The sequence below is a fragment of the Nansenia antarctica genome (assembly GCF_963989245.1).
Source record: "Nansenia antarctica genome assembly, chromosome: 4".
In the NCBI taxonomy this organism is placed as follows: domain Eukaryota; kingdom Metazoa; phylum Chordata; class Actinopteri; order Argentiniformes; family Microstomatidae; genus Nansenia; species Nansenia antarctica.
Genome location: NC_137689.1, coordinates 4,606,714 through 4,628,003, shown reverse-complemented (window position 1 = coordinate 4,628,003; position 21,290 = coordinate 4,606,714). Strand labels below are relative to the sequence as shown.

The 21,290-nt window shown below is 42.3% G+C and overlaps 2 protein-coding genes across 2 annotated transcripts in view; one reads left to right on the top strand and one right to left on the bottom strand.

Annotated features, from left to right (window-relative positions):
• The window catches only part of LOC308154858 (mucin-5B), a gene marked incomplete at both ends in the record, with an annotated part of 31,819 nt that extends 25,668 nt beyond the window's left edge, over positions 1–6,151 (top strand). Inside the window, 14 exons of the mRNA XM_080528076.1 lie at positions 268–499; positions 1,092–1,264; positions 1,641–1,710; positions 1,899–2,014; positions 2,285–2,316; positions 2,764–2,932; positions 3,108–3,212; positions 3,728–3,768; positions 3,978–4,103; positions 4,261–4,398; positions 4,494–4,622; positions 5,043–5,082; positions 5,366–5,486; positions 5,944–6,151. Coding sequence (XP_080384202.1) covers positions 268–499; positions 1,092–1,264; positions 1,641–1,710; positions 1,899–2,014; positions 2,285–2,316; positions 2,764–2,932; positions 3,108–3,212; positions 3,728–3,768; positions 3,978–4,103; positions 4,261–4,398; positions 4,494–4,622; positions 5,043–5,082; positions 5,366–5,486; positions 5,944–6,151 — 1,700 coding nt within the window. The remainder of the gene's footprint in view (positions 1–267; positions 500–1,091; positions 1,265–1,640; positions 1,711–1,898; positions 2,015–2,284; positions 2,317–2,763; positions 2,933–3,107; positions 3,213–3,727; positions 3,769–3,977; positions 4,104–4,260; positions 4,399–4,493; positions 4,623–5,042; positions 5,083–5,365; positions 5,487–5,943) is intronic.
• A 3,055-nt stretch (positions 6,152–9,206) lies between these two features.
• Positions 9,207–16,695, bottom strand: tollip (toll interacting protein). Its single transcript, XM_080529980.1, has 6 exons — positions 16,561–16,695; positions 15,206–15,355; positions 14,372–14,554; positions 13,306–13,458; positions 12,033–12,117; positions 9,207–11,479 (listed from the first exon to the last, which is right to left on the bottom strand). Exons 1-6 carry the CDS (start codon positions 16,591–16,593, stop codon positions 11,238–11,240), a joined length of 846 nt encoding a protein of 281 aa, XP_080386106.1. The 5' UTR covers positions 16,594–16,695; the 3' UTR covers positions 9,207–11,237.
• Positions 16,696–21,290: the final 4,595 nt, after the last annotated feature.

The window sequence follows — 21,290 nt, the reverse complement described above, 5'->3', positions numbered from 1 at the left end:
TTCAAGGGAATCAACAACAGTGACATTATCACAGTAGGAATAGGAACATGCCTCCACACAGTGTAGCCTCACATAGGTGCGTACATTTACAACATGAGGTATTTGGCATCATCAGCAAAAAAAAAAGTAAATGGTAAGGATGTTCACAGTGCTATTATAGAATAACAAAATCAACCGCTTCTTCTCCCATGGTGTTTTGTTTGTTATAGTGTGTGTGTGGACTGCCATTGCTAACTTGATTCTACCCTCACCTCCTCAATCGTCAAGGTACCTGTGATAATTCTAAGACGAATGACTGCCGGTTACCCAACGGTCAAGTCGCGCCCTGCCATGAGACAGCTGGGTATTGGGTGGTCGCAAAACGTGGCTGCACAACTCCAACCCCAACACCACCAACCAACGTCACCACAGTGGCCCCAACCTCCAAGTCAACCCCCACCTCCAGCTCAACCCCCACCACCCCTTGCAAGGCAACGCTCTGTGAAATCATGAACAGCAAGTAAGGATGACAAATGGGTGTGAAACAACATGGTTGGAAAGAAAGCAACTACAAACGAATGCTTTGTTGTTAAAAATTTGGTTTGGACCAATAAGATAAATATACGACAACGATGTACGACGTGATGTGTGTTACTGGCTTCTATTTGAACTTGGAAAGTACCTGCAAGTAAACCATTCAAATGCCAAAATGCCAAAAAAACACTCAGTTTGGCTGGTATGCATAAGTAATGCATAACAAAGTGTGAAATACACAACATCTCATCATTGTGGGGGTGGCTGTGGCGCAGGAGGTTAGAGTGCCGTCTAATGATCGGAAGCTTGGCAGATCGGCGGTTCAAGCTCCGGCTGGCCACATGAAGTCGAAGTGTCCTTGGGCAAGACACTGAACCCCAAATTGCTCCCAGTGAGCGGGCCCGGGCCGGCGCCTTGCATGGTAGCTTGGCCGCCATTGGTGTGAATGTGTGAATGTGTTTTTGAATGGGTGAATGAATGAGAGGCCGTTCGTTGTAAAGCGCTTTGGATAAAGGCACTATGCTATATAAGTGCATACCATTATTTACCATGGTTAAAACGTTGTTTCTCTGTCCTAGGGTCTTTGACAAGTGCCACTCAGTCGTGTCGCCTCACGCCTACATCCAGGCCTGTAAAGACGACGTCTGCAGCAACGGGAACTCCAGCTGCTCCAGTCTGGAAGCGTACGCGTCAGCATGCTCTAGTGCAGGCGTCTGTATTAACTGGAGGAACGCCACTAATGGAAAATGCGGTACGATCTTACGATAGGCGTATTACATGTCATGTCGTGACGTTAGCATTATAAGGTTCTATCTCCATTTTTGGTCAAAATTTAGTTTTTTACATAATCTGATCCATTAGGTGTTTATTAATGCCTGTGTGGTGTTATTTTTTAAATGTTAAAATGTTTGAGTTAGTAATTCATAAAATACAAAGGTTCCATCTCACAGAATACAATGGAATGTAAAAACTTTGATGCTCAATATCTCTGAACTACCCTAAATGGGCGATAGAACCATATACTTCTAAGCTCACGATGTCACAAATCTATCAGTGTATTAGTAATGTATTGTAGCGTGCGATTTGGTTTGTGTTAACATTACATCTTTCTTTTTTCAATCCTACAGAGCTTAAATGCCCCAAAACTAAAGTGTACAAGGCATGTGGTCCAGTCACTGAACCAACATGTAATGCCAGGTAAAAATGAATCTACCGTACTTGCATTTCCTATAGATTTCCTATTCTGAGATGCTTTTTTGAAACCATACATAATAATATCTACAGCTTTGGTCATTGTTTTGAGTCATGTTTCATAAAAATGGCCATGAAAAGGTTTTTGCATATTGCCAATCCTCACTCTCTCCGTACTCCATGTTCTCATGCAGGTATAACGAGAAGTACATGGAGGTGATGAACAACACAGAGATGCAGGAAGGTTGCTTCTGTGAAGAAGGAACTGTTTTATACAGCACCTACTCTGATACTTGTGTTATCTCTTGTGGTAAGAATGGATGATGAAAAATGTTACTGTTGGGGGAGTATGGTAGGGAGTATAATCAATATTAGAGTATGATTTCAGTCAGTTCTAGTAAGTTCAAATTGTTCACATTCGAATGTATTGTGTATAACATTCAGTTGGAATTGACTTTTCATTTTCTATTCAACTTCATTTGAAATGAATGGTTTTTTCTATATTTGTAATTACAAGACCCTAACCCTACATTTAAGACAAGACTTACACACAGTACACTCTCTCTGTTTTGTTTTTCAGACTGTTCCGGACCTGATGGGAAACCCAAAAACGTGAGAAATTCCTTAAAACACCCAGATATTCATTGTCTCAAATATTAAGTAATGAGACACATCATCATTATCATATCAGGGGAACTCACTTCCATTGACTTCCAGTCTACACCAAGAGGGACAATTAGAGCAACATAATTGAGCAACATGTAGCTAATAGGCAGGACAACTGGTTACTCTCAGGGGGTAAACCTCTGTTAGGCACTGCACCGATTTATGAATCACACCAACTTCCAAACAGCTGAGTCTGAACACATTTCTATCAAACTAAGCAAGACAACTTCAATTAGTGCCAATCAAATCATCAGATTGTCAGTGACATCAGCTGACTCTCTATACTAGTTGAACTAACTGCCTTGAATAATAAGCCTGAACCACCATGTACGTACAACAGTATAGAGCACCACCTGACCTTAGCCTGACCTTGTTTGTTTTTTTCCTCTTAAGCCTGGCGATAAATGGACAACTGAGTGCCAGCAGTGCACATGTGACAAGGACTCCATGGGCGTCCAGTGCGAGCCCATCACCTGCCCCCCCACACCAGCCAACGCCACCTGCAACGAATACGAGAAAGTGGTGAATAAGACAGATGGCTGCTGCCACACCCAATCATGCGGTGAGTAAAACAGTAGAACAGAGACTCGTCAACTCTGTTATAGCTGCTCATAAATAAACTAGTTCCAGGTTATTAAAAGACTGTCCTGTATGGGGGAAGGGGACAGTAAGACTATTTAGAAGCCTTCTAAAACGTGTGTTTTAATTGCTTACCCCGTTGGTTACCTTCCTAACAGAGTGTGATCCGAAGCTGTGTGCCCACGCCGTGCTGAGCTGCCCTGAGGGCTACAAGCCGATGGTCTCCATGGCTAACGATAGCTGCTGCCCCACCTATCAGTGCGGTAAGCCCCCTTTGATATTACAGGGTATCCGCAGGGTATCTGCTGTGTCTTGAAAAGTATTAAAAGTTGATAAATCAATTTTGGGAAAATCAAGACCCTTAATAAGTATTAAAAAGTCTTATCACGATTTTATGGGGTCTTGTTTTGTTGGTATTTTTCTGAATTAGACTCTGTCCAAAGAGTTTGAGTCCTAAAAACCTTTAGTAAAAGTTCGTGAATTTATTAGTTTTATTAAAAAACTAAGATGAACCGGAAATTCTGTTGTATGATAGTGGTCTAGTCTATTGCAAACTAAAACTGTTAAGTTAAAGGTGTCACTGATGTAAACGGTTACAGCTCGAAGTGGCGGTGAGGTCTGGAAAAATATTGACAAGGTCTTTAAAAAGTCTTAGAAAGGTATTGAAATGAACCTCAAGATTCCTGTATATACCCTGTATTAGGAAAGCACTGTAGCCTTGATATTGCCTTATAAGTAAGGCTTTGAGACTGACTCCTCCTCAACATTGTCATTACAGTTCCTAAGAGTGTCTGTGTCTACAACAACACCGAGTACCAGGTAAGAATAAAGTATTGTAGACATAATTCAAGGCTGAAATGTGGATAGTAAAACTTTGAAAACTTTGAGATTTTGCATTTTCTGCACTAAAAATAATATTTGGTCACATTTGACTAATAGTGCCGTAATAATACAGCCTCATTGGAACCCTGCTCAAATCCAACCCTCCGTTATGGATTCTAACAGTTTTCTCTCTTCCACTTCCACAGCCTGGTACTAAAGTTCCCAAACTCCACACATGTGAGGACTGCGAGTGCAGCTCCATGGTGGATCCTGTCAGCAAACTACACACCGTCGAGTGTAAACCAATGTCATGTGACACGACATGTCCACAGGTAATAATGTCCGTACAGTATCTGTAGAGAATGCATTAAGCCAAACTCAGGAGACCTCAAGTCCTCCTTAAGACTTTTTCAGTTATTTTAGAAAACTGTTAGCGACCTGGCTAAGGAATGATTCATTGATGTACTCCTCTCCTATCCTGGACTACAGGGCCATGTGTATAAGGTCAAGCCTGGTCAGTGCTGCGGAAAGTGTGTACAGACCAGCTGTGTCTTCGTGCTGCCAACACCACAAAACACCACAAAAACTGCCAACACCACAACTGCCAACACCACAAAAACTATCCAGGTGAGTACGACAAGCGTGTGTACGATAAATGATACCGACACAGATCTGAGCCTCCGAGGGCAAGATGTCTTCATCCTTGTCTCCTTGACGACCAGGTGAACGAGACGTGGTCCCCACCGGACGACAAGTGTGCCAAGTACACGTGTGAGAAGATTAACGGCCAACACGTACCTGTGGAGATCAAGAAAGTGTGCCCTACTTTCGCCCCGGAAGTCTGTATCCCGGTGAGTTTCTGTTTCTCTCTCTCACATCCCTGATCTCTCTCACATACGTTTACTCACTGGCACCGTTGGGTCAGAGCAGATAGATGCAGCACTCAAGTTGAGGGGGGATGAGGGGCGATGGCAATGAACGTGGTATTACTGCTATTTCATTTAGTTTTGCGCATAAGTAAAATACTGTGGGCGAGGGGGCAATGCAAAGACATTTTTACCAAATCACTGACACTGAAGTCACTGACGCTGTGGGGATGCTAAAATTGTCCCCATATGATAAAAATCCACCATCCCCCCTGATTTGGACAACTTGAGTACTGGATAGATGTGACATTTGATTTCAAACGCGCGCCCGTGTTTTACAAACGTCCAGAATGTGAGGTCACATTGTGTTTTATTGACATGACTTCATCTGCTTCTTCATCACAGGGCACAGAGAAGACCGACTCTGATGGATGCTGCATGACCTGTAAGTAGCAAGAATGCTTTGACTGGGCTTGCTAACCACCTCACTACTAGTTGGAAGAATGTTGAAGGATTGCAGTCTTGTCTCAATAGTCAATAACGTGCTCTATTATGCAATGCCTCAGAAACAAAAGTATTGGATGAAAAAGTGATATGCCTATTTAAAAAGTGATATGCCTGTACAGTATGCTACATTGTTTCTGATAGATCTGCTAACTGTGTCATACTACTATGTAGTAACAGTGGCTGTGTTAACTAACTCCTCTTGACGAATCTCCCCTGTTCAGGCACGGTCCGTAGTATCTGTAACATCAACAAGAACAGCAGCACCATCGTGGTGAACGGCTGTACCACCACCGGGACCGTGGAGCTCACCTCCTGCGCAGGCTCCTGTGGAACCTCCTCCATGTACGTCCCTCAGCTTCACATCAGTTTCAACTGTCACGTTTATTTGTTACGTCACGTTACACAAGTGTAACAGTAGAGTCAAATTCTTAGGCTTCGGATCCTGACATTACATTGCAGCACAAGACCTAGGCATAATAAATCAAGCACAATTCAAGATTCAGTGAGTCAGTATTACGGTACAGGACATAAGAGGCAAAAAATAAGAAGAACAATAGGTATAGTACAAGATAAGTGGCAGTGGCAGGTACAGTGAATGAGAACGTTGGCTATCTAGAACCATTGGCTATCTAGTGTTCATGCTATGGTGCTATGGTGTAATTGTTTTTCACTGTAAATGCTCATTTAAGGACCATTAAATGTTATCTTGTGTCATCATGATTGATTCAAGCTATAACACATACTATTTTGTTTTCTCTCGTGTGTGTGTGTGTGTGTGTGTGTGTGTGTGTGTGAGCAGCTACTCCGTTGAAGCCAACACCATGATGCACCACTGCTCTTGCTGCCAAGAGGCGGTCACGACCAAGAAGGAGGTGGAGCTGTCCTGCCCGGACGGCACCGTGGTCAAACACTCCTACCTCCACATCGAGTCGTGTGCTTGTCATGTCACAGACTGTGACGCAGGCGTCACCCCCACCCCCAGGACCCAGCGCAGAAGGAGGCGTTAAAAGACGTGATATGACGGCATGACGAATGATTCCGGACTGACCAAAGATTTATATTTTTATTATTCACATTAGGTTAATATTTTTAGTCTAAAATGAATGTGCACTCTTGTTTTAAATGTATTTAAATTAATAACTCCTGCGTATTTCAACAATCTCACCACATCTTTTCCTGGTATATGTAATAATGTCTCATATACTGTTATTGTTGTGGACGTACGATGGAGGTAATTGTGTAAATTTAGTCTAGAGAATCCCCTTTCTCCCCTGTAGTTTATTAAACAAACGCAACTTGAATACCATGAGCTTCTGTGTCTTTCTTTTGCTTTGTATTTATTTCTATGACGCATCAAATATGTACAGTGTGGTCCTCTCCCAGTGTGGTGGGGTTTAAGAAATGACAAACCAAACAGCAGGTCGAGGTGTACATGTCGTATAATGAATGAATGAATGAATGAATGAATGGTCTTTATTGTCATTAATACAGTACAGGTACCATACAACGAAATTTAGGAGGGGAGGCTCCCCTGGTGCTTGGAAAAAGACTAAAAACAAGAGGGCCAAGGGTAAAATAAAAAAGGGAAAAGAGCTGGTTTACATAAGTAAAGGCTATGTACACTATCTACTATACTATACAATAAAACACTGTGCTGTACTCTATGCTATGCTATAAATATCCTAACTTTTCCTATATCTGAACTTTATGTACACAAGGGTTGTCATATTGCACATAGTATTGTTGCACATTCATTTAAAGTGTCGCAGGTTTGAAATGTTCACAGTTGTATTTCAATATTGCACGACTTGTGTTTACAATCTAGTAGCTGCCATCAAGTTGTCTAGATTGTCCAGGGCCTAGAACCTAGGTCTTTGCTGTGTTCAGGGCCTGAATGGCCCTAGGGTAGAAGCTGAGCTTCAGTCTATTTGTCCGTGCGAACATGGTCCTGAACCGCCTGCCCGAGGGCAGCCGAACAAAGTGTTCGTTCCCAGGGTGGGATGGGTCCCTGGAGATCTTGGAGGCCTTCCTGAGGCAGCGTGTGTTGTACAGCTCTTCCAGAGAGGGGAGGGGGGCGCCGATGATCTTCTGGGCCGATCTCACGACTCTCTGTAGCGCTTTCCTCTCTGCGGCTGTGCAGCTGGAGAACCACACGCAAATGCAGTAGGTGAGGATGCTCTCCACTGTGCAGCGGTAGAAAGTCACAAGCAGCTCCTGTCTGAGGTGGTATTTCCTGAGGACTCTCAGGAAGTAGAGCCGCTGTTGTGCCTTCTTGATGATGGCTGCTGTGTTGGTCCTCCAGGACAGGTCCTCCTGTATGTGCACCCCCAGGAATCGGAGAGTTGAGACTCTCTCCACGCTCCCTCCATCGACGAGCAGGGTCTGGACCTCAGATTTTTTCCTCCTGAAGTCCACGATGATTTCCTGGGTCTTTAACTGGTTCAGCAGCAGGTTGTTAACCTTGCACAGCTTGCCCAGCTGCTCCACCTTATCCCTGTACGCCGCCTCGTCCCCCCCCGAGATGCAGCCCACCACGGTGGTGTCGTCTGCAAACTTTATGATGGAGTTGCTGGGGTGGACAGGTCTGAGTCTGAGGGCTGTGGAGGTGTGGGAGCCCACCCGCACCCTCTGGGGGCGGTCAGACAGGATATCCTTGATCCATGCGCAGATGGAGTGTGATAGTCCCAGGTCTAGTAGTTTGGTCAATGGCCTGTCTGGAAGGATAGTGTTGAAAGCAGAGCTGAAGTCCACAAAGAGCAGTCTCGCGTAGCTGTTCCCCCTCTCCAGGTGGGATAGAGTGGAGTGGAGAGTCGTCGCGATGGCGTCCTCTGTGGACCTGTGGGCTCTGTAGGCGAACTGGTATGGATCCAGGTTGGGCGGGAGGCGTGTGACTATGTGGGCCCGGACCAGTTTCTCGAAGCACTTCATGATGATAGGTGTGAGTGCCACCGGGCGGTAGTCGTTTAGGCAGCTCACCGTGCTTTTCTTCGGGACTGGGATGATTGTTGAGGTTTTCAGGCAGGGTGGGATGGTGGCCTGGGACAGGGACTGGTTGAAGATGTTGGTGAAAACCCCGGCCAGCTGGTCGGCGCAGTCCCTAAGCACCCGTCCCAGGACGCCGTCCGGCCCTGAGGCTTTTCTGGGGTCCACCGCCTTCAGCACGCGTCTCACTTCATGCTCTGTGAGGGTGAGGCTGCTGAGAGCTGGAGAGAGTGGTGTTTGTGTTGTGGTTACCTCCGTTCGCCCCTCGTCGAACCGGGCGTAGAAGGAGTTCAGCTCTTCCGCCAGCAAGGGGTCGCCCTCAGCGGCTGTGATCCTGTTGGCTCTGAAGTTTGTCATGTGCTGAACCCCCTGCCACACCCGCCTGGAGTCGTTGCTCAGGAAGCATTCCTCAATCTTCTCTCTGTGGTCTGCCATGGCCTCCCGGATGCCACGGTTTAGGTTAGCCCTGGTGGTGCTGTACAGGAGTTTGTCCTTCGCTGAGAAGGCGTTGTTCCTCACCTTGAGCAGTTGTCGGACCTTCTCTGTCATCCATGGCTTCGTGTTGGGGTAGACCCGGACACGTTTGTCCACGGTGGCTGAGTTGGTGCAGTTCACTATGTGGTTCAGAACCGACGACGTGTACTGTTCCAGGTCCTCATGCTCATATTCCTGCCATGAGGTGTCATTCAGGCAGATCTGCAGTGGAGCGGACCCTGCTGGCCAGGTTCTGACAGTCTTAGTGGTGATGGGAGCACTTTTCCTCATGGGAGTGTAGGCTGGGATCAGGAGGATGGACACGTGGTCAGACATGCCTAGATGAGCTACCGGTCTAGCTTTGTAGGCAAGCTTGATGTTGGTGTATACCTTGTCCAGTGTGTTATCTCCTCTTGTTGCACATTTAACATGCTGATAAAACTTGGGTAGTACTACCTTCAGGTCAGCATGATTAAAATCCCCTGCTATGATGTGTACTGCTTGAGGATCTGAGAAAGACCAAACAAACACAGATAACCATTTTATTTCCACAAACTGACATTAGTTAAGGAAACAAAAGCAGGTCATAATGCAAACATAGTTCAACATCAACGAATTTGTGTACATTCAAACCAAATAACCCATTCGACTGATTTAGCACGTAACTTTTGCCATTCCATTGACAGCAGCAATCACCCAAAAAAACTCAATGCTTCTCTTGATGGGGTTAATATTAACTCAACAAACCTTTTAAAACACCCTACTTCCTCATTCCTTATTGATGTTATGCCTTCACCTTAAGTAGGCAGGTAGCTTTATGTAAGGTCTTTCATCTAGCTACTAGACACTATGTGTCATGAGAATCAGGATCATATGAACATCTTCTCATTCAGAGACTGTAATATAATCAGGAACCCCATTGCAGGAAAAGCAACCGAGAAAGCCAAATGGCTAAGCATTACAGAGAAAGGGTCATACTTCGTCCAATCTGGTTTATTTACCACATATAACAATGTTATAACATTGCTAAGTATTTCCTATGAGAATGTGAAATGTCCATGTTGAAAACAGATAAGACTTCCAATTTCCAATCAATGTGCTTGCTGTGTCTGGGGGGAGAAGTTGGGTTCTAACACACATTTTGTTAGGTGAAATATTTGTACATCAAGTGGGTGCAAAAAGTACAGCAATGAAGAATTTAAAGGTACACATGATTTTATGCACGACACTTGTGGAGTATGGCCTACGCAGAGAGAAATGGAACTCACATTTTGATGAATCACACCAAAAACAGCACAGGAGCTTTCTTTCCTTGGAAAAATATACGCACATCTTTGCAGATCAAGTTATTATAATAATTCATTAATTATTATGTTAAAATCAGACCTTTGGCGGGCGGCAACATTCAATATCTCATATCAACGGATCTCTTCTTAATGCGTTCATAGGTAAGGGCAGTGTGATATTTCCTCTGTATGAAAGTCATGCCATAACTATCATTATGCAGTACCAAAATGTATTTCTGAATATATGAATCCAGCTGGGACTCTCACAGGGCACAAGTTGTAAACCCTGAATTTACAGAGGTGCATCATGGGAAATGATAGTGTTTATAACTAGGCTTATATGTTTACCTCTCTGCTGCTTTGAATATCACTCCTCTGTTACAGCACGATACCTTTCTGACATAGCCGTGCTATGTTGTCAAGTAATCAGCATAACTGTATATAATTAAGATAATGCTATTACCATAACATTATAGCGCTATATTGTTCCACCACCCCTAGTTCACAACTAAACACTAACATTCCAAGGGGCATTTTTTTGGTTGAAGCCATGCAAAATAACATGGCATTATCCATAAAAGTAGAGTGGTAATATTAGCAAAATAAATCTTGACATTGAGTGAGGTTGTTCAACCTCCTTTAGGCATTGGCTGTGTGGCTGAGGTGATTTGCACGTCCCAAATCATGTGTTCCTTACATTGTGGAAAGTTCTCTTTCCGCTCCACATCGCTGCATACCTAGATCTCTTTTCTTCATAATTTATTATCTTTTTGAATATATAGAACTATATTTATACAGATATATATATATAAATCAAACACAGAGAGGCGAAAAAAACTTCTGTTTCAATACACATATACAGAGAAGACTGGCTAGGAAGCTCTCAACAAATGCCTTTCACACCTACAACTACTGTGACAACTCCATCTTGAATCAAATGTCAGTGGAGATCTGCAAATTAAATTCCTTTCAAATGTCTGACAAAGCATTGCATCAACATCAACCCATTCTGGGTTAACCGGAATGTGAAACTGAAAAGTCAACCAGCCAATCACAACACGTCAGTAGGCAGATACAAAACTAACCCCAATCCCAGGTGTGTACCGAGAACAAAGCTATGTATAATACGGATGGCAATGTACTTTAACAAGATGTACGACAGCTCAGATATGAACATGTTTATGACTTTTTTTCGTTTTGTTTTATTAATAATAATAACTACTATTGTATTTTCTTTCGTGTGAAGTGACAGTTGAGAGCTTGCAGGCCTGAGTGCATATTTACAAACTGTGCAGGGTGCAGTTGCTGTGAAGTGGGCAATGTTCGGGCCGCCGTTAGTGCAGCTTGGTTGTTACAACTCCTCCGTCATCTGCAGTAGAGAGTTGATGGCAGCGTCCTTGTTGCCCTGCTGAGCCTCCATCACTGTGCGGATCACCTCCCTGTCCAGATTGGGGAACATGTCCTGCAGTGCTTTCAGATCCTCCTCGCTACAGGGAGCCCCCTGCTGGGGGGAGACCGAGGGGGCGGCAGGCAGTCCCATGGGCACCATCCCCTGGTTGTGCACCATGCCCTGGTTGTACACGGTGGGCACCCCTGAGGAGAGACAGAGGTGAGCGATTGACCTTTTCACTGGTCATTTCTTGTACAGGGGCCGTATTACAGAAACGTCCTAAATTGCATATCCTATCTTAACTGTTTGGTAACCATGGTAATTAGGATTAGGAACAAAAAGATCCAGATCCACTGTTCCTAAATCAATGTTCTTATCCTAACTTGAGATAGGAAAAGTTAATTACACACAAGCTTCCTAACTTCACAAAATCTTAAATAAAGTCAACTAACTTTAGGATAACCGACCGTTAGTTGGATTTAATATTTAGGATGAGATAAGATAGGATGAAGTAAACACGATAGGATTCCTAAAGTTAGTTAGGATTTGCTTCTGTAATACCAAACTGAGACAAATCCTATCTTATACTTTCCTATCTTAACTTAGGACTTAAGATAGGAAGTGTCTGTAATACGGCCCCAGGTCTATAAAGGCCATGGCTGCCATGTCAGTGTCTTAAGTTTGCATTGGTGTCTGTTCAGTTTTTTTTTCTGTCTTTGTCATAGTAGAGTGTGTAGGTTATATGGTTCCTCTCACCTGCGATTGGTACATATCCCACCCCTTGCTGGTAGACTGTGGGCATGAGGACAACTGGCTGAGACATCATACCCGCTGGCATTGACTGAAGGCATAAAGAGCAAGAGATGGAGAGAAGGAGGAGGAAGTTGTTTACCTTGAAAATACATTTTGCTCACGTGTCAAAACTGAGAAGTTCTAGAAGATCTCATTACATTTGAGTCCAACTGGATCAAGGCATTCATTACTCACCAGAGAACTGCTACTAAAGTTCAGAGTAGATTTCAAGATCCTTCTGCTTGTTTATAAAGCTCTCACTGGCATAGCACCAGAATATTTGAAAGACCTTTTGCTAGCTTATCAGCCCAATAGAGCTCTCAGGTCTTCTGACGCTGGTTTTCTCTGTGTACCACCAAAAGAAGAGATTTGGTGAGGCTGCATTCTCATTTTATGCACCCAAATTGTGGAATGCACTGCCAGTTTACATTAGGGATGCAACCTCAGCAAATATGTTCAAGTCAAGACTAAAAACCCATCTTTTTAATATTGCCTTTAAATGACAAAATAATTAAACTAAGATTATAAAAAACCCATCCTTTTAATATTGCATTTAAATGACAAAATAATTAAATTAATTTAATTATTGCAGGCCGGCATTGTAAATAAGAATTTTGTTCTTAATTGTCTCGTAAAATAAAGGTAAAAAAAATAAATAAAAAAAAATAAACGCTATACAAATAAAGTTATTATTATTATTATTATTATTATTATTATTAAAGCAAATACACCAAAGACAAAAGTTCCTAACCTGTTGAATCTGTGAACAGTCTAACAGTGACCATTACTGTCCTAGGGTGAGTTTCCAAAGAAGCCTCTTAGCACCACGATCATCGTCCATACGGCCTTCAGATGATCTCTGCGCTACTAAGCCATCGGGGAAACTCACCCCTGTACAATGTGTGTACATTAGGGATGTAACAATGCATGGCGATACTCTTTTTAAACAGCAGAGGGCGTAATCTACTTTTGACTTCGCTTTCATTTTTTATAAAGAAAATTAAATATGCATTCATTGCATAGTTTGTGTTGTGCAAATATATCCTACCTCAGAAATAAAAAGTGTTAAATTCTTTAAGAAAATACAGTAAAAAAAAAAAAACTGTCAGAATTTGTCTGCAATCTCATTTTGTTAAAGAAATCATGAGAAAATCGTATCGTGAATCGTATGGAAATGGAATCATGCGTTGAGTGTATGGTTCCATCCCTAGTGTACATGTGTGTTTGGTGAACTCACAGCAAAGGACATGACGAGGTTGATCATGCCCTCCTTGTCGTCTCCCTGTCTGCCACTCAGGCTGTACCACTCGTCCACCACGCTGCCCTCCCTCAGGCCTTCAGGGATGGTGACGTGTGTCCACGCAATCCTGTCATCCATGGAGAACGCTCTCTGGGAGGGTGACAAGCAGAACATGTCACTTTAAAAACACCTGTAATCAGTCAGATCAAATCTCCCATCAACCCATGACTCTTCATCAAGTAGACATACTGCAGACGGCTGTCAGAACTGCAGAGTCACCACCCATCTTCCGTCGTAGACTGAAGACCCGTCTCTTCAGGTTACACCTTAACTGCTCCTCCTGAGACATCTTCTGCCCCTCAGCACTACGTCTCCTAAAGACACCCGCTTTCCCCTCTACTGTGTCCCTAAAAACTTATATTGCCCCCCTTGTACTGTTTCTCTGTTTCTCCAGTGTAAAAAAAAAAAAAAAGTACTGATGATTCACATGCATAGTATTCAAATGTATTGATTGTAAGTCGCTTTGGAATAAGGCGTCTGCTAAATGCCAAAAATGTAAAACATACTCCAAGTTAGGGATGCACCAATACCACCTTTACATTGCAAATTCTGAGTACCTGCCGATGCAGAGCACTGATCCAATAAGAGACTCTGAAAACAGGCTCTGTGACTGGAGGTGCTATGCTTGGCAGAACTAGAAGAGGAAGTTCCTGAAGAAACTTTGTGGGCTTGCAAAAGTCATATTTTGGTAGTTGATGAAGTGAAAAGATGGTTTGGACTATAGTTTGTTAGATGGATAGATTAATAGATAAGATAGTGTAAATGTTAACTGGATGAGAGGTTTTGGAGTTACAAAATGCTTAACAGGGATGGTATCGGATCGTGAAAGAACATTTCCTATATTCGATTCCCGACCCAGCCTTTTAGACCAATAGCTGGTCGATACCGATGCTCAGTATTGGAGCGGTGCATCTCTATATATGAATTAGGCCTACTTTTCATTCATAACGTTTCCATTCCGATCTCTTCTTTGCCCATCATCATCTACTCTGTTCCGGCTTACCTCATCAAAGATCTCCAGGTAGAAGGAGTCCACTCCAGGTGGGATAGTGCATTGGATAACTTTGTTCCATCTGGGGTTCTTGGCACCATTATGGGCTGTAGGTGTTTCATAAACAGCGTACCCTAGTCTGATCCTGCAGTAAGGGTCCATGCGTGTCATTCCATAGTTTTTTGCAAGCTTGGCCTGTGGAAAGATACATATAACAAAACATGACTTACAGCCATGATCTTTCTTTCTTACATTGATATCTCAGTCTTTGCTCAAAGTGTCTGGTATAAAAATGTAACAATTGCTCAGAAACAGCCTAGCAAGAGCAGGGGGAATCTACCACCGAAATGTAATTGGTTTATTCCACTAAATACACTACAGCAGTTCATCTTGCTAGACAAATCAAGCTACTGTGATAAAGGCAATTAGGAGGTTTCTGAAAATGTTTATGCAGCTACGTCTACTGTAACCTGTGATTCGCTAAGACAAATAACTGACCGCTCACTCCCGTATGGCCAGATTTCAGTCATTGTTTTATCAGGAGTATATATGCACAGCAATAGCCAGGTAACACAGTATTTTTCTAAACAAAAACACAGTTTTGAAATACTGGGCTCAGGGCTCATCTTAATTACTTGGCATTATCCATAAAAGTAGAGTGGTATAATAGCAAAAAATAAATCAAACATACGAGTGAGAGTTGTTGCTGCTCAACCTCATTTAGGCATTGTGTGCTGTGTGGCTATGAGGTGAATTGCACGTCCCAAATCATGGGATTGTTCCACTGACGCAACCCCTTCCTCTGACACAGATCAAGCAGACGTGGACAGTTAAGAACCACCCTACCTGCACCACCGTGATGCTGAGCCGCCCCACAGTGCCCAGCGAGCCGCCGTACTGCAGCTGCTGAGCTGCTTGAGCGTCCAACTGGACCTGCTGCTGCTGCTGGGTGGGAGTGATACGCAGGAAGTCCTGAGGCAACTCTCCAACGTAAACCTAGACAGAGAGAGACATTTACATTTGAAATTTTTGGCATTTAGCAGACGCCTTATTCCAAAGCGACTTACAATCAATACATTTGAATACGAAGCAAGTGAATCATCAATCCACCAGTCGTAGCAGGAAGAGTAATCCAGCTCAGGCTGGGTAGAAGGAAAAACCTTCTCCTATCACCTTCTTCTAAAACCTAGTTGTTGTTTTTTTTACACTGGAGAAACAGAGAAACAATACAAGGGGGGCAATAGAAGTTTTTAGAGACACAGTAGAGGGGAAAGCGGGTGTCTTTAGGAGACGCAGTGCTGAGGGGCAGAAGATGTCTGAGAGAGACAGAGACATACAAGGAGCCCCACAGGATGAGTACACAAGACAGTGAAGAGAGCAATGTCCATCTGATCTGACAGGATGAAGGGAGTAGTGATCAGTGATCATGTGACCAGCAGCAACTCTGGGGTCTTCACCCTGATCTGGCTTTGGGTTTGCAAAGCGTCAAGGACTCAAACACTCAAACATGTGAATGGCTCAATTAGGCCACACATCCATCACTGGCATAGCAGTGATCTGATCTCCCTCACTAGTAGAGCTTAGCTTGCAGACCACAGAGGAGGTAGCTAGGTCTCTAGGGTACGTGTACCCTTCTTCTTGGGTCACTTACTAGGTGACTTAGCCTTGAACCAAACACAATTACATTTAGTAATGTATTCTTTTCGATTAAATGAGGCTAAACAAAGTGAAATGGAGCAAAATGTTGTCTGATGGCAGGCTAGAAACTAGTCGAGGCCTGCAATATGATCAGGCTTTCTCAGATGCATTAGCTATGATGACATTATTATGTGAGAGAGAGAGAGAGAGAGAGAGAGAGAGAGACGTGAAGAAGTCCTCCCACTGACATTAACAGATTAATCATTTACCTACATCGAAAGATTGTCTAAGGACTAATAGCTCTATGCGTTACGCCTTCTTATGACGGCCAGCAACTTTATCACTTCCTAGTAGCTAAATGTAGCTCAATAATCCGCCCAAGTTAGCTAACGTTAGCCGGGGTTAGCTAGCCATTTGATTTTCTGACTCTAACCATGCCTTCAGAATCACATTGGATCAAATCAAACGCTGTTGCCTTTCAGTTATTGTTCGAAAACAAATAATGTGACAACCAGAGGTGGCTAGGCTAGGCTAGCTGCTGCTGTTGTTTACGTTACTGTTACCTGTCCCCGCTGGGTGCTGATGCTAGTTGCCATTGTCTTGTCTGGGGTGTCTAAATGTCACCAGAACAGCCTTACTTTAACTGTTTTAGCTGCTTGAATTAAAAGTGAAACTGTTAAAATGTTGAATAACTGAACTAGGAAGCCAAGCAGCTATGACAGGCGAGCTACTGTCCAGTAATGCTCCAGGCCAACGCCAACAGTCCTGGCTGACGTCACCGGTCAGCTGACACGCAGGGTTGCCAGATGAGATTGATCATTTTCCAGCCTAATAACCACAGTCTAAAAACCTAACCCAAAAACCAGCCCAAAACCTATTATTGTCAGAAAATTGCTAATTACTATTGGGCAAGTTGCCCATCTCCTGCCCCTAAACTGTATGTCTGTTGCCAATGTTACGTAAAATAAAATAAAAACCTGCACACTGTATGTAGCTACAAGGGTGTGTGTGTGTGTGTGTGTGTGTGTGTGTGTGTGTGTGTGTGTTTTAACTTCATGCATCAGGCACTGATATTTTGATGCCGCCTAATAGCTATTTATCCAGGCCAACCTAAAAGCTATTTATCCAGCCCAAACCAACCGCCCAAAAAAAATTTCTCCGACCGAATGTGTTCAAAACTAGCCCATTCGGCGGTACCCCGCCCCATCTGGCAACCCTGTCGTCAGTGTTCTCTGAGCTCAAATAGTGGAACTCCGCCCACTTACGTCTGGTCAATGTGAATATGTAAATGAGGGTTTCTTGAAAATAAGGGTGCAGAAGTTCAACTTTATTTTTGCAATTAAACATGGTAAATAGGAACCACAGATCATCTGATATGCATTCTACAAGTATTCCTGAGTAGAGTGGTACTAGAGATTAATTGAAAAATACTTCCATTAGGGTGTATGTGTCCTACACAGTGCACACAGGGCACTTCAGAATCAGAATCAGAATCAGAATCAGAATCAGAATCAGAATCGCTTTTATTACATCCCAATGTACACAAGATAACACTTATTTGGCTTTAGTTCCTCAACAAGTAAAATAAGTAATAATAAAGTAATGAAGTGATGGTATAACCAGTCGTACTATAGTGGATTCAATAGTGCAAAATGCTGTGCACTTTGAGCTGTATGGCGCCAGTAAATAGCCAACAACATTTGCTATGTCATAGCTTTAAAGCCAATGCACACGGCGTGCGATTTTGTCGCACCGCCGAATTCGATTCCATTGTTTGAATGAGACCCAATGAGACAATGCGTGCGATGCGATATTGTCGCACGACAACATTCGATTCTCCATTCACATTCATTAGTGTGAATTGAGAATCGAATGTTGTCGTGTGACAAAATCGCACGCCGTGTGCATTGGCCTTTAGATTCAAACTCGCCTGATATGCATTCTAGAAGTGTCCTGAGTAGACTAGTACTAGAGATTAATTGAATCCTTTGAAAAATATTTCTGTACAGTCCAGTTTATAGAAATATAATTGTCATGTAATTGGACAACTATGTACATTTTAAAGATCAAAATCTATTTTTCATATATACTTCATGTTGGGTTAGGGTTATTTGCGCTTATTTCAGCAAAAATAAGATATTGTGATCCCATAACTTTCTATTTTTTTGTTATTTTTTAGTTATTTTTAAGTAGCGCTTTTATTTTGAAGCCGAAAAACGAAACCGGAAGTCTTAATGTTGCTAAATGCAGTTTATTCCAGCTCAGAGAACAGACGTGACCATTCTCTCTGCTTTGGGGTTCGTTCCAGGGCGTCTGCTTGAGGTTGCTTGAGGCAGCGATATGCGATCAAATCAACATGTTTCTTACAACTCAACACATACATTCAATGCTCATATCCATAGTGAAAATACATTAAAGAATATTGCATACAAGAAAAGGCTATGAGGCGGGTGCATTTTTTTTTTAAATGTTTAATTTAAATTCTTAAATTCTGAATGGAAAAAAAAAGAATGGACAATTTCAGTTAGACTTGCATGACTCTTTTTATTTTGTACCTGCTGAGTAAAACAGGGCCCCTTACCATTTGATCTCATGCAGAAAACCTCTTCTGACAAGCTACTAGAGGTAATTTGTTTTAATTAACCTTCCTTCTCTGCCCCCCTCCCAAGTCCAGAGTCATGTAACCACCTCTCTCCACCTGCTCTTTCAGTTCCAACCTAATTAATGAAAGTTGTCATGGCCAACCAATACCATGGCCCTGATACCTACCCAGACATACACTATGTATACATAACTATAAGGACAAAAGTATGTGGACACAATTATCGTCTGGGGCTGTTTTCATGGTTTGAGCTAGGCCCCTAGTTTCCGGTGAAGGGACATCTTTAATGCTACAGCATACAATGAGATTCCAGAGAATTGACTGACCTTGACCTTGACCTTGACCTTTGACCGGCCTGCACAGAGCCCTGACCTCTGACCTCAACACCTTTGGGATGAATTGGAACGCCGACTGCGAGCCAGTCCTTCTCGCCCAACATCAGCGCCCGACCTCATTAACGCTATTGTGGCTGAATGCGGGAGCAAATCCCCGCAACCATATTCTAAAATCTAGTAGAAAGTGTTCCCAGACTTTTTTTTTTCCAAGATTTGTTTTTATCTTTTTCAAAAACTCAATAAACATATTGTTGTTGAATAAAAGAAAGCCTTCCCAGAAGAGTGGAGGCTGTTATAGCAGCAAAGGTGGGACCAACTCCATATTAATGCCCATGGTTTTGGAATGAGAAGTTCAACAAGCACATGTGGGTGTGAGTGTATATTTTTAGGGTAGACACTTCATGTAGGCTGGGGTGTAATTGTCTGATTATTTATTCTGAATACTACTTCAGATCAGGCCTCTTTATAATAGAATTGGTAACAATTTACATGAAAATATCCTTTTTGGGGTATGTAAGGCGTTTAATTAGTTAATAGATAATCGATAATTTAAAGCAGCTATCAGTCCCCAAAACTAGCTGTGTACCTCAAGCCTCTGTCAAAAAACGGATTGGACCAAAAATGCATTTCAGCAACAGAAAGCAAACAAAACAGGTTGATGTCATGTCAGGTTACATCAGTAACAGTATATTGACAGTATCAACATGGAAAATAAACAAAATGTCAACCACTATCACACATTTCTAAACCAAATGTTAGGGTCTTGCATTTTTTCCAACAACATCATCTTGGGCTCAGCACAAAGTCCTTAGAGAATGAAACTCAGTTGCAACTTAAACGGTTCTTTATTTTTATTTTCATTTAAAGTGACCCTCAACCACCTTTGGATCACATTACACTGTAGATTTATCATTTGACAAATTACCACAAAATACTTTGTTTGGTCATCTTATCCTTAGTTTTAACATCCTCCCTACTTTCCAGTACAGTACAGAGCCCTGCGTAAGTAATGGGACAGTGAAGCGGTTGCTCTTCTTTTGGCTCTATACTCAAAAATTGGATTCAAAATCAAAACAATTACTAATGAGGTTAAAATAAAGATTCTCAGCTTTTAATTGTGTACATATTGGTTTCACCATTTAGAAATAACAACACTTTTTATACATAGTCCCCCTATTTCAGGGCACCAAAAGTAATGGGACAATTGCGTTTGCCTTTGGAGTCTACCGTACTAATAGTGTCTGTCAATATGAGGACTAAAAAAGTGTCGATGGAATTCAAGGAATCCATTATTAACGTTAGAAACATAGCCAAAAGCTTAGACTAGCAAAATCCAACAGTTTGGAACAGACCAGAACATGACCAAAGAATGCCATGACCATAATTAAGAAAACCTCCAAAACAACTGTTCCACAGATCACGAACCCCGTCCAGGAGATAATGTCAGAGACAAGATGTTTCTGTTCACTTCAGAATACATTATTTCGCTGTCACCAGCAGTTACATCATCAAGTAAGACAAGTTAGACTCTAGTGGCAGCAAAGTATACAGTACATGCCCAAACCATAACACTGTGTATTACAGTATGCTGTAAATCTTGGGAAGATCGTTTTATCTGTCCACAAGACCCTTTTATTATATAGACCTTAGTTATGTCAGAGACATTATCTGCAGAATACGTCAACAGCCGAGCTACAGAGGGCATCACTGCAAGGTGGAAACCACTATTTATCATCCTCAAAAAAGATGGTCAGGTTACAGTTTGCTAAAGAAATAACTAAGGTCTATATAATAAAAGGGTCTTGTGGACAGATAAAACGATCTTCCCAAGATTTACAGCATACTGTACATAGTGGTATGGTTTGGGCATGTACAGTATACTTTGCTGCCACTAGAACTCGTGAGTTTAGAATTATACGGTTCTGTCTCCGTTCAGAGATAATGAGCGTCAAAGTTTTTACATTCCATTATGTTTTGTGAGATGGAACCTTTATTTTATGAATTACTAACTCAAAAATGTAAACATTTTAAAAACAACACCACACAGGCATTAATAAACACCTAATGGATCAGATTATGTAAAAAACTCAATTTTGAAAAAAAAAAAAAAAAAGGAGATAGAACCTTATAATTCTAACGTCACAAACTGTCTAACTTGTCTTAGTTGATGATGTAACTGCTGGTGGCAGCGAAAGAATGTATTCTGAAGTGAACAGAAACATCTTGTCTGCCCGAGTACAAGCAAACGCCTCCAAATTCGTTGGGTGATGCCTCACCAAAAGGATGACTGCAATATACTAATATAATATACAGTATATAGTAAACATGAGTGCTTAATTTGTACATTATATTAATC